This window comes from Poecilia formosa, unplaced genomic scaffold (genome assembly GCF_000485575.1).
Source record: "Poecilia formosa unplaced genomic scaffold, Poecilia_formosa-5.1.2 Scaffold21, whole genome shotgun sequence".
Taxonomy (NCBI): Eukaryota; Metazoa; Chordata; class Actinopteri; order Cyprinodontiformes; family Poeciliidae; genus Poecilia; species Poecilia formosa.
Genome location: NW_006799960.1, coordinates 3,132,201 through 3,144,249, shown reverse-complemented (window position 1 = coordinate 3,144,249; position 12,049 = coordinate 3,132,201). Strand labels below are relative to the sequence as shown.

At 40.7% G+C, this 12,049-nt stretch overlaps 1 protein-coding gene across 1 annotated transcript; it reads right to left on the bottom strand.

Moving 5' to 3' along the window:
* Positions 1–488: 488 nt before the first annotated feature.
* Positions 489–11,711, bottom strand: stmn2b (stathmin 2b). The gene is made up of 5 exons (XM_007547750.2): positions 11,537–11,711; positions 3,948–4,043; positions 3,166–3,338; positions 2,450–2,641; positions 489–793 (listed from the first exon to the last, which is right to left on the bottom strand). Exons 1-5 carry the CDS (start codon positions 11,553–11,555, stop codon positions 734–736), a joined length of 540 nt encoding a protein of 179 aa, XP_007547812.1. The 5' UTR covers positions 11,556–11,711; the 3' UTR covers positions 489–733.
* Between the last annotated feature and the right edge of the window lie 338 nt (positions 11,712–12,049).

Below are 12,049 nucleotides of genomic sequence, written 5' to 3'. Positions count from 1 at the left end.
TGGCAGTCCCCCACAAAAAAGCCGGCTTGCAAAAACCAGCGACACCGCCGTTTCTTTTGGCGACTTTCCCGACTCTGCGCCCCGCTCGTGCAAGCAGGCTTTTGTGGTGGGGAGGCGCAAAACCTGTTTGCGGCAAAACATCAGCTAGCTGGCAAACTCACAACAAACACCTAAGCTTGTTACCACACGAGAGAAACCTAAAACAAACATTCTCAGGCTGAAATGAGAGTAAAGAAAGAAAAAAAAAAGTGAAGAGATCATTACATCCATTTATATATTTTTATATAAGCAGGGAGAAGAAACCTATATATAAAAATGGCACACTGCAATCAATACTTTTGCTGCTTGTATCGGACTGTATATAACAAAAAAGAAGTATTTACAAAAAAAAAAAACGCTGTCAGGTGTCAATTGGATTTTTTTCTTCATGTTTGAACAAAACATTCTTTTTTTTTTAAAGGATAGGAGATGATAGTTTTCCTCCTTTCTTTTTTTTTTTTTTTTTTTTTAACATTTTTGCAATCCTTTCCACCCCGAACCCTATTTGAATCTCCCGCTATCTCAGGGTGGCGTTTCTTCAAAGTTTCGTAGCAATACAAGAGGGGGGTGGGTATGTCAGGGAGACGGGTGGAGAGGTGTGGACATGTAGGACGAGGTGGGGAGGGAGGTGTTCCTCAGAAGGGAGGTGGTGACTGAAGGTGGGTGAGGGGGGTGTAGAGGCCGTCGGGGCCTCTCATGGCATCAACTCTTCTCTCAGCTCCTTGTTCCTGCGCACCTCCTGAGCATGCCTCTCCTGGGGAAATAAAAAAAAAAAAAAGATTATATCGGGTTTTTTGGACATTTGATTGTAGTGACTACAAATGTCCGAGTTTTATTGCGATTTTATCAGGTGGACATGCACAATTAATGCCATAAATACAGAATAGAAGGGCAGTAACGCATTTTGTTACTTAGAAAAATCACAATATTGTGCGATTTTTACTCAGCATGACCCTCTTCTTTCCAAAATAGTTCAATTTCAATAAAATTTGAATGGGAATCATGACATCCAAAAGGTATTTCTATAGATCTTCAATTGGATATAGGTCTGGACTTTGACTGGGCCATTCTGAAACATGAATATGCTTGGATCTAGACCAACTTTCAGGTTGTTTCATCCAGGAACTGATCTCTATTTAGCTCTATTCATTCCTATCAACTCTGACCAGTTTCTCTGGTTTACTAAAAAACACACACAAAAAAACCCCATCTTCACAGCCTCATGTTGCCATGATCATGCTTCACAGTGGCGATAGTGTGTCATGAATACTTTTGCAAGACAACATCACTCCAGTCTTACTATCTGTTCACTACCCTCCCGTCCAACTCTGGAATAATTTTACAGTTTTGTTGGCTCATTTTAAGGATTTAAATGAATTACCCCACAACACTGAAACAATCATAATTACCATCATCTCAAAAATCTCCCAAGTGAGAAACTCAGTTTAAAACAAGTCATCCAGCAATGACAGCACAACAATAAACAAAAGGACCCACATCAAACATCCCACTCAGTACAAACCATTATAAGCCATCAACCAAAGCTAATCTTATCAACAACCACACAATGAAAAGCTGTGCAGCAGAAGAAATTAACTCATGTTGATCTGGGTTTTTCAGCAGCAGACCCCACTCTGAGAAATAAACTCCTCTTCATAAACTTTTACATTTTTCTTTAAGACTCATCTGAATTACTAGACAGACGTAAATAAAGTTTTATACTAAAACTTACTGTGGTTTTATTTTTATTTACATATCTTATATTTTGCAATTGCAGCAATTTTAAATGTTTTTTTTAAATCCATTTTAAAGTATGATTCAGCTTGGTTGGGAATTGTCATGTAAGGCATCCAAATGAAATTGATTTTTCACTTATTGAGTTCTTCCTTGAACTTCTTTAGAAAGAGCGCCCTCTGCTGGTGGTCTCCATTCAGTTCTCCTTCTTATCTGAAAAGCCATTTAACGGACCATTTAATTAAATAACCTAATAGTCAAACTAACAGGCTTCTAGAAAAAATAGTTAGAATAATTTTACTTACAAACAATTGAAAATAAATGTTCTAGCTGCATGAGATGCATTTATTTTTTGCAGCAACATTTTCTTGTAGTTTTCTGAAATGGTCTGGATCGATAGTTGTTCAGGCTTTCTGGAGGACGTCCCAGTTTCTTTAGACTTTTGTCTGCTTTTCATTATATTTTTCTTTTACCTCAAACAATATTGGAGGAGGAAAGTGGACAACAGACAAGAACAAATAACAGATGACCACGATTGTCCATGTGTGAACCACTTTTCCAGGGTTTACCTCGCCTTTCTGCTGCAACCTCCTACCACCCTGAAAATTATTTTCCTGTCTTCCTGCACGAGTCCTCCCTAGTTTTCCATTCCATCTCTTGATTCCCTTCTCCTCACCCTCTCCTGCAGGCGCTCCATCATGGCCGCCAGGTAGGCCTGCCGGTTCTCCTCGATCTGCTCCATCTTCACCTGCAGCTTCTCCTCAGCCATGCGGCTGAAGTTGCTGTTCTCCTCCATGGCCTTCAGCAGCACTTCGCGCTCGTGCTCGCGTTTCTCGGCGAGGATCCGGAGGATCTGCGCCTCCTGGGACTGAAAGAAGAGGAGAGCGATGAGAATGAGAGGATTCAGATCAATACCATGACAGGAACTTACTGAAAAGCCACTCACAGATCTCAGAAGATGAACATGAATCGGATATTAACACGGTCGGGATAAATGAGTAAAACTACAAGAAGTATTTCACTTCTTTTGTCTTCCTTTCTTTCTCAAAATGCAATCTAGAGTAGCTGCTGTGATAGTGGAAATGTAGCAACAAAGAACTCAATCAAGCAGTCGTATTGACTGGAGGATGATTATATAATTGATTTGTTGATGGATCGCCTCATGTACCAGGTCCTCATTGTATTGACGTTTGAATCAATGAGATGCAAGAATTAGCTCACAATTGATGGGGTGTTTTTAATTCATCTGGAGCTGATGTTTGACATTCAGTGAGTTTTTATGCGATTTGAAGTAGAGTTAGCCGAATGTCCAGTATCAAGACATTGTCATTTACTGAAGCAAAGCGATATTTGGCATCTGGCTGCAGCCATAGCGACAGGAAGTCTCCTTACTCTCCTCCTGTCCTCGGCCGCCTCCAGTTTCTTCTGGATGTCCTCCAGGGAAATGTCCCTCTTTGGGGGGCTGGTGATGCAGTGAGCCGCATCAGATGTAGGAGAGGGCGGCTTTAGGATGACCTCAAAGGCTTGACCTGACGCACGCTTGTTGATTGGCTTGATGTCCATGTCTGCAGGAGCACACATTAAACGGAAAGACTGTCAGCTGCCGCCTTATGAATTTTAACTCAAATCTGTTTGCTTATAGGAATGGGCTGGCATCGAGGCGTAGCACGGCCACTGAACGTTTCAGATTCAAAACAGCTAATATTTTCTATCACAGTGACCCTACTGTTTGGAGGAACAGGAGGGACACAAAATCCTCCTGTGATTTTCCATCAACCATGTCCAACATGTGTTTAATTTGCCAAATGATTCTCATAGCTTCTCATAGCACTGCGGCGCTTCCAGTGTGTATCATCTTTCACGCAGTGCTGCCCCTCCCCCAGCCTGCTCTTCCATTTCAAGTTTCAATCAAAGACCGATTTTCCCGGCAAAACTGTGAGTAATTAATTACTCACAACATTTTAACTATAAATAAAATATCTTCCTTGCAGTAGGAATAATATCTCCACTTCTGTTTTTTTTTTAAGAAAGCTATTCAATTCTGCTACATTGTTTTGTTTTATATTTTTGTGGAATACCATGAAACAGTGGCAAATATACCGTGCAAATCTCATGCCAGCCCACGCCCATATTCACTAAAGATGAAAATGCTTCCTGTGAGGATTCCCTCCTACCTTCAAAGTCCCCCAAAATGTTTTTGCGGCTCTCGGGGTACAGACAGGAGCATATGAGAGAGAGGACAGAAATCTCCTTCATCTTCTCCTTGTAAGCTGTGGAGACAAACGGAAGCATGATTGCTTTCTTATCGTGTGCAGATTCCAGCTGTGCTCCTCACGTATGAACAAGGAGGCGATATTAACCCGGTGACACAGAAAAAGATGAAACATTATTAACCTACTTTCATGCCACAAGGCCTTTTGATGTAAACGCGAAGACTTTTTTTTTCTATTCAGAGAAAGAAAAACCTCCTCATCAAAGCATGTCTGATGCGGCTGAGTTGCTTTCATCTCCCTTTGTCTTCCTTGTGAGGAAAGTGTGATGGATGCCTCCTCACTTGGCCTAATTTCCCTGAGCAGCTTCGACGTTCACGTCCCCGTAGGATTCGCAACACATCATCGACTATGCATTTTATTTTGATGTATTATTTATTGATGCTTCCATTGCGTCGTCCCTTTAAATCCTGGCAATTTATCTTGTTAATGCAACCAAACATCAGAGATAAGTCACTGAAAAACAACAACAACAACAACAAAAGGCAGTATTTCATGTATATTGCCAGTTTGGTTTCGATGATCTGTTTTGAGGTTTGCTTATCCGCAGTAGGCAGCAGCCTCGCTCTTCATTTCGAGGCCATTTCTTTATCCAAAAAGTTGATAAAACGGGCAGCAATTCTAACTGGCTGGATTTGGCAACATGCAGACAGCTTAGTGGAGAGGAATAAAGCGATTAAAAGGGAACACAGATGGAAAAAAAAAATGAAGAAGAACCCCAATAACCAACCTTGTCTAACCTTGTTTTATATATTATTGTCTTTTTGGCATCTGTTTTACTTTTTAACATGGATTCAGTAGCAGCAGCAGCGAGAGAGTAGAACAGATCTGCAACTCATGCTAATATAAAAGTTTGTTATTTTCAAACAAAGAAAATCCATCCTGTTCTTCCAGGTATCAACTAAATATATTTCTAAAATATTTAATCGATCTAAAACTTTCTTGAACGTGCATTGTTGCATGTCGTTAAGAATATTCAAATGAAAAAGTGTTTCATAGTGTTTCTTTTAAGGACATGAATTAGGTTTTTCCTTTGACATAAAAGAACAACTTTTTGCAGCCAAATGCGGTCGTAGCTGAGTGGACTTGGCAACGTGCGGCCTGCTTAGTGGCGAGGAAAGATGCGCTTCAGAGAGCAGACAGAGAAAACAAATACAGGGAACAACCAACCTTTTCTAACCTTGTTTTTTTTTTTTGGCATCTAAAATACTTTGCTGTGTGGATTTATCAGCAGTCCCTGCAGGGAAAAAGGTGGAACAATATCTGCAACACACTGCGGGTTATTAAGCATTTCCGCTCTCTCAAGGCACCCTGCACCATACTGCAAGATCTGCATGCCGGCTGTCACAGAGCGGCATCATCCATCACCCAGAGCACAAGGCCTGCAGGGCTGAAATGTGGCACTTTTGATTCATGATTAGCAGCAGGATACAGTAGCAACGGCAGAAGTCAGATTTACAGTGAAGAAGCAATACGGTTAGAGGATGATTAATCGGAAATCTCCTTCTTATGTGCTTATTTGCAGCTCTCCGTACCTCACTTTCTGCCCTGCAGACAGGCAGACGCCCGAGTAATGTGATGAACTCTCACATGTAGCTCTCACTACTCTCTGATGGTCTTGTTAACCCCATTCCCTGAGGAATACGTGGGAGAGAGTGAGCACAGCAAGTGGAAATTAAAACTTTGGAGAAGAAAGGAACAGAGAGGAACGCAGACTGGGGTTAAAATGGAAATGAAACAGAGTTTCCTTTCATTTGAAAGGTATGGAAATGAGGAAAAAGCTGCTGATGGTTCCTTACACTGACACTGACACTTGTTTGATCTGAAGAGGAATCACAAATAGATTCAGCCAGGAGTGACAACCCCTGAGGAATATCTGCCATAGTCGACTGCCCTGAAGACAGCCTAATTGAAGCGGCCACCTCAGGTGGAAAGCACTTCAGTCTGTAATTAGCGGATTGCCCTGTTCCCCCTGATTACGTGGGGGGGCTGGGAAACATTTGAAGGTCCCTCACCAACGCTGTGTTTCTGTCAAGACTCCAGCAGCCATTTTCTAGCACCTTGTTGACATCTGAAACCGTTAACAATTCAGTGGAATCGTTAATTATTTTTGATCATTTATGGGGCTTTTAAAACATTTGAGTATAACTAACATATTTTTTTCACAATCAATTAATCTGCTGATTATTTCAATAAACATTTAGCTTCAGATTTAAGCAAATGTCCTTAAACCAGTACATCTTTGGTCCAGATTAAGGCTCTCTGTCCAGAGCTGTATGCACACAGACTTGGTACATGTTTTACACCGGAGTCCTTCCTGACCCAACTCCCGTACTATTACCAGGAAGGAACGGGATTTTAACCGGGAATTTCCACCTGCTCTCCCTCTATAATTCATGTTTAGGACATGTTTAGAAATGTAGCAGCTATGTGAAACTAAGTAAAATTAATAATTTGAATGTTATTTTTCAAATATTATTTAGTATTGAGGTAGTTTTTGTTGTTGTTGTTTTTCATTCATTAAAATCATTAAAGTATTGTTTATACTTTAATGATTATTTAATTTAATGATTATTCAATAATTTCTGTTGCATTTTTCATTTCTAGGTTCACATGAAATGTAAACTAGAGTTCTTTGCAAGTGCATCAATCCAGTTTGACGGGGAAAAAATTTTTGTAGTTTAATCGTTAGTCTGTAATAACAATAGAGATAAGTTTGAGTTTGAATGTTCATGAATATTAATTGATCGGTGTGAAATAAACTGAGCAGTAACTGAGGGTCCTGAAAGCTTGTTAAGAGTTAATCTTTGGCTCAGTCACTGCCGTTCTCTTCTCAAACATTAAGAGTCGCCACTGATGAAATAGTACTGCTAAACTGCAGGAATGAGAGCAGAAGAAGAATCTTACCTAAATACAAACTTTTGACTGATTTGCGACATGAATTTCTCATTCCAGATCATTTTACCAATATAAACATTTGGAAACAATGCATCTAATTGCGGCTGCTCTTCTAATACTCCTGCATTGTAGCTGTGTCTATGAGTCGTGGCAAACTGGTTAATCTGTAAAAAAAAAAAAAAAAATGTGATTGGGTTAGCCAGAAGTTAACCCAATCATAATTCTACTTAAGGCTCCATAAAACCTTGAGTTGCTTCAAACTGTTGAGATAACCCCGATAACCCCAGTAACAGAAAAATATTATGCAGAGAAAATAACAATAAAAAGTTCAGTGCAGCCAGCACGTAAACTCAAAAATTACTTGAGCTGTAATCTTATTTAATTTCATTTGTAGCCTCTGAGGTGAGGTTTTACCGTATCAAAGCAGATTTAATTTCCGAACATTTTACACAATAGACACTTAAAATGAGCTAAAACGTTTCCCTAGGTCTCATTTTTCTAATGTATCCATAATCCAAAATATATGAAGTTCCCCATGGAACAAAATCCATTAAAGTGCCACCGCACGTCTCTTAATAAGCAGTGTAATATAACACATCCTCCTTAGATCTGACACATAAAAATGACAAATGACCCGCAGTGACAGAGCAACACAGAGAGTGTTTGAACACATGCACGTGGTCACATTCCTGTTCCCGGCTGAGACGGGATGAAATGCTGTCAGACGGGGGATGATAACATTTTTAATGATTCTCTCTGCTTCCCACAGGCGGTTTCCAACCAGCCAGGTCAGCATGTCTGCGCCTCACTTCCCATCTTGACCACTGACGCACCCATCAAAGTGCACTTCCGCTTCCAATCCATCAACCAAAGAGCCCGGATCATCAATATCCTCAGAGAGCACCGCTCTCTCGTTTTGGCACTTTCTGCAGCTCCTGTCCTCCATCTCATCTGTTGCTGATGTTTTCTCTCTTTCTTTCGTCATTTTTAATATTTGTCACCCTCATTCCACCCCCACCCCCACTCGGTTACACATTTCCCTTTGTCAGCACAAACCGCCACACCTGCATTGGCTGTTTTCCCATCTTTCTTTCCTCTCTACTTCTGCCTCCGTCTAATCTTGCAGAACCCACCGTTACTAAAGGGATTTTTACAGTCACTTTGAGTAATCTAATCATAAAAGGCATACAACAAACATGCAGCAATGTTCATCGAAGGCCCATAGGCCCCCCTGGGTGCTGTAGCTTTCACAGCACTCTGGGTTTGAGGATGACTGTTCAGCAACTTTACAGCAACAATATAAACATAAAATTATGAAGCTATCGCAAGAGCAAACCGGATCGTTAAATGGATCGTTATGGGACCCAGACGATCAAGGACAGCGAGTGGAGAGCTGGTGATGAGACTCCAGTAATTGAGACTTCCAGTTGGAGTACATGTATCTATAAAGACTCATAAATCTACTGATATTTCAGAGGAATAGTCCATTTGTGGACAGTTTCCTGATAGTTTCCATTGATAGCCTGGCACAAAATATGAGGCAACACAAACACCATAAGACAACATTTTACCACACCGAGCAATAAGATGATTTCTAAAAATATCTTTCTTGTTGTAAACTGTGTTTTCTATTCAATGGTCTTTCTTTGCTGTTGTTTGAATGTGACAGAAGGTGTTCTCCAAGGCTCCGCATTTGGTGCTGTGGCTTTCACAGCATTGTGGTCTAGAAATACATCAAACTGCATAGAGATAACATTCTCTAGATCTAGATAGGATCCTGGGTTTCAATCATAAGAACCTTCTGTTACACAAAAAGGAGAATCTTCCCCCCCCCCCACTTCATTACAAACTGAACGTATAATCCTCTTCCCACCTGGAATGACTTAAACAGGACCCGAACCTTTTAAACTGAAGAGATTAAAACACATTTTGAGCACAATGGACAAAGCATCAATGCATTTTATTGAATATTGTCTATTTAAAATATCTCTTGAATCCCCTGCTCCACGAGATGTACCTTGATAAAAGGCTAAAATAATAAAATCAGCTGAGAGCACAATAACCATATATTAAGGCTGCTGATTTGCCTGTACTGTCGCCGATCTGAATATTTAGATGTGATAAACATTCAGCAAAAACGTCGCCAGCAGGATTGATGTCACCTCCTCCTCCTCTCAGCCTGTCATTAGGAGCAACAGTCATCAAAGGCCAGCAATGGGAGTGTGCCGTGCAGATCGATGGGACCCAACCGGTGATAAATCAGGACGAGTTATGAACCAGGGGCAGATCATGCAGATATGCCTGTAACAACAATGGTCATAAATACCAATGGGATGAACAATGCAGGAGACTTTTCTATTAAAGGGGTAGTAATTCTGGCTCCTGGACGTGAGATTTTGTTAAAAAGTGAAGTTAGCTGCAGTAGTAACACCCCCTCCAGGAGTGGTCAAGACCAAGGATGACCTTTACCACATTGAAACTGATTTTTTTTTTTTTTTTTTGCCAGCAATATTTATTTTTAACCACTGCTATGCTGGGATTGTGCAGTTATTTACATAAAAGCTACTGTTTATATGAAAAGTGGATCCAGGATGCTGATCTTAGTGATATTTTAACATGTTTCCATTGCAAAGCAGTGTAGAAAGTAAAATTATCACTTTTTGGGGGGACTGGTTTGTGACTTAGCGTTTACTGTGCAAAGATTCAACTATAAGATTGTCTTCAGTCAGAGGCTCCTTCAGATCTGCTGTAATACAGACCACTACAGGAGAACCTTCTTCTCCACAGCTTTAACCACTTATATTGACTATGAAGAAACTTGGTTTGAGTTACTACAACATTTATTTCCCTTTTGGGATTAACACAAATTTGAAAAAAAAAAAAAAAACGAATTCGAGCCCATTCACAATTTGTGTCTGAGCAAAATCCATATGGTTCCCTGCATACACATATTGGTTAGGAACTAATCTGAGTTAATACTGAATTAAGATTCAGAGAACATGACCTTTTAATAGAACTTCACTTAAAAAGCCCTTATCTATTGATTTTAGGGTGGACATTATTGGATCATTTCCATTGCCAGACACAAAGGGATTGATGTCTGTGGCCTCAACCTGGAGATAAATGATCACCACACTTAATTGGAAATGACAAGCAGTATTTATCATCAACTTAAGTCCTTAGATATCATAATAATAAAAAGAATAGTAATAATAGAATGAATCTTCATGCAGAATGAAGATCTGCTGCTGTTAGACAATAAATGCTTACTTAGCTCTTTGTTGCTTTACTGCAAAAAAAGAAAAAAAAAAGAAAAGAAATTGGTCTAAATGAACTCAGTGACCCACAGAGCGATGACTGGCATCCTGGCTGCTTTCCGTGCCCATCCCATTCTGCCTGTCTGCAGCTCAACTCAAGATCATGCAGGAGGAAGAAAAAAGCAGGGAGGAGGAGGACAAATGAGGAGGAGAGGCCGGTGTTTTAAGTGTCCCAGAGCTCAGACATCCCGGACCCTCGCCACTGCACCCCCGCACCCCCCATGCACGCCCCTCCATTACCTGCTCTGCCAACCAGAAAACAAACACGCCATTCATGCACTTGTGCATAAACGTTAAAGCTCATTTATTTTTAGCAGCTAAGATTCTGTTCTTGAAGCTGTTGCTTAATAGCATCAAAATAAAATACAATAAATGTCACAGAAGGCCTGCCTCCCAACCAGCCATCTCATTTTATTTATTCCTATTTCTAACTAACGCTGCCATCTTTTTTTTTCCCTCCCCCCCAGAGCATATAGCTATAGAGCAAATTCATCCAATAATCTTCCTAACAGGATTATGAGTCTAATATTCCTTTTTCAGTCGTAAATTATTCCCTCGACAGCAGAGTAATTCTTGATAAGGGTGCTCCTTTTTTTTCTCCCCCTCTCTCCCTCCTTCCTACATATATACAGCGGTCACGTAGAAATTGGGTTAAGCAGACACAGACAGTGAGGATGACCCAGTTTTTCTTTAATAAAACGGGAGATTTGTGACGGTGAGACGTTTCACACCCCGGGGAGCGGCTTTTTAACGGAGCGGGGACGTTGGGTGGGGTCGCTGGAGCTGCATTATGCTGCACGGCTCTGAGTCAGGCAGTGAAGGGGGCAGGTGCTGCAGCGATACAACCATGCTTCCATAAAGGAATAACAAAAAAAACCCCAAAATATATATCTATTTTTTTTTATTTAGTTACATGCATTAATCAGAATGCAGGCTGAATAAGCATATACGTCACTGACTGAATTCCACTCCGACACATATTGATCTGTGTGAAATTTTAAATTGAGCAAAAAATAAATAAACAAAGATTAAATTATAACAGCTGCAATTTAATTAATACATAAAGATGCCACAGTGTCCCAACTTCAACATAAAAGAAGTGAGTTGCAGAGTGAGTTTGGCCGCTCCCTACTGTCAGCCCTCAGCATCCTTTTGTGCCATGGGTGTCGCCACTGCCTCTCACCACCACCACCACCATCATCATCATCATCATCACCCCGAAACCTGCCTCGTTCGTTGATGTCAGGGAAAATATCTCTGAGAAAAATAAGAACTCACCGATTGCGGTCTTAGCCATGTCTGAAGAGTGTCGCTGGGGTGAGCTGGCCGGAGAAATGTGCGTCGGTGTCTGGATGGTGTATCACCGGGTGAAGGGACTGCTGTTAAGGCACTGAGTCAGCAGAGAGAGACGGGGGCTGCCGGTGCGCCTGGTGGTCTGTGCTGAGCTGCAGGAAAGGCAGCGACAAATAACCAGGACGACACCGGAAGTCTTGATTAAATACTTCAAAATAAAAGCAGATATTTTGCGATCCACCCCCCCTCCCCCGCCCCTTCTTATAATTATTATCCCACATTCACAACATTGATTTAGGCACTATGGAATGGAAGACATAGAGGAGACAGTAAGTTAACATAAATAAATAAACAAACAAACAAACAAACAAACAAACAAAACAAATAAATTTGGCCATTTAGGTATTAGACAAATATCCAAAAAGCTGTATAAAAATCTTTGGCTGAAAAATTGTTGATTCCAATTGAAACACACAACAGTAGCCTATGACAGTATAT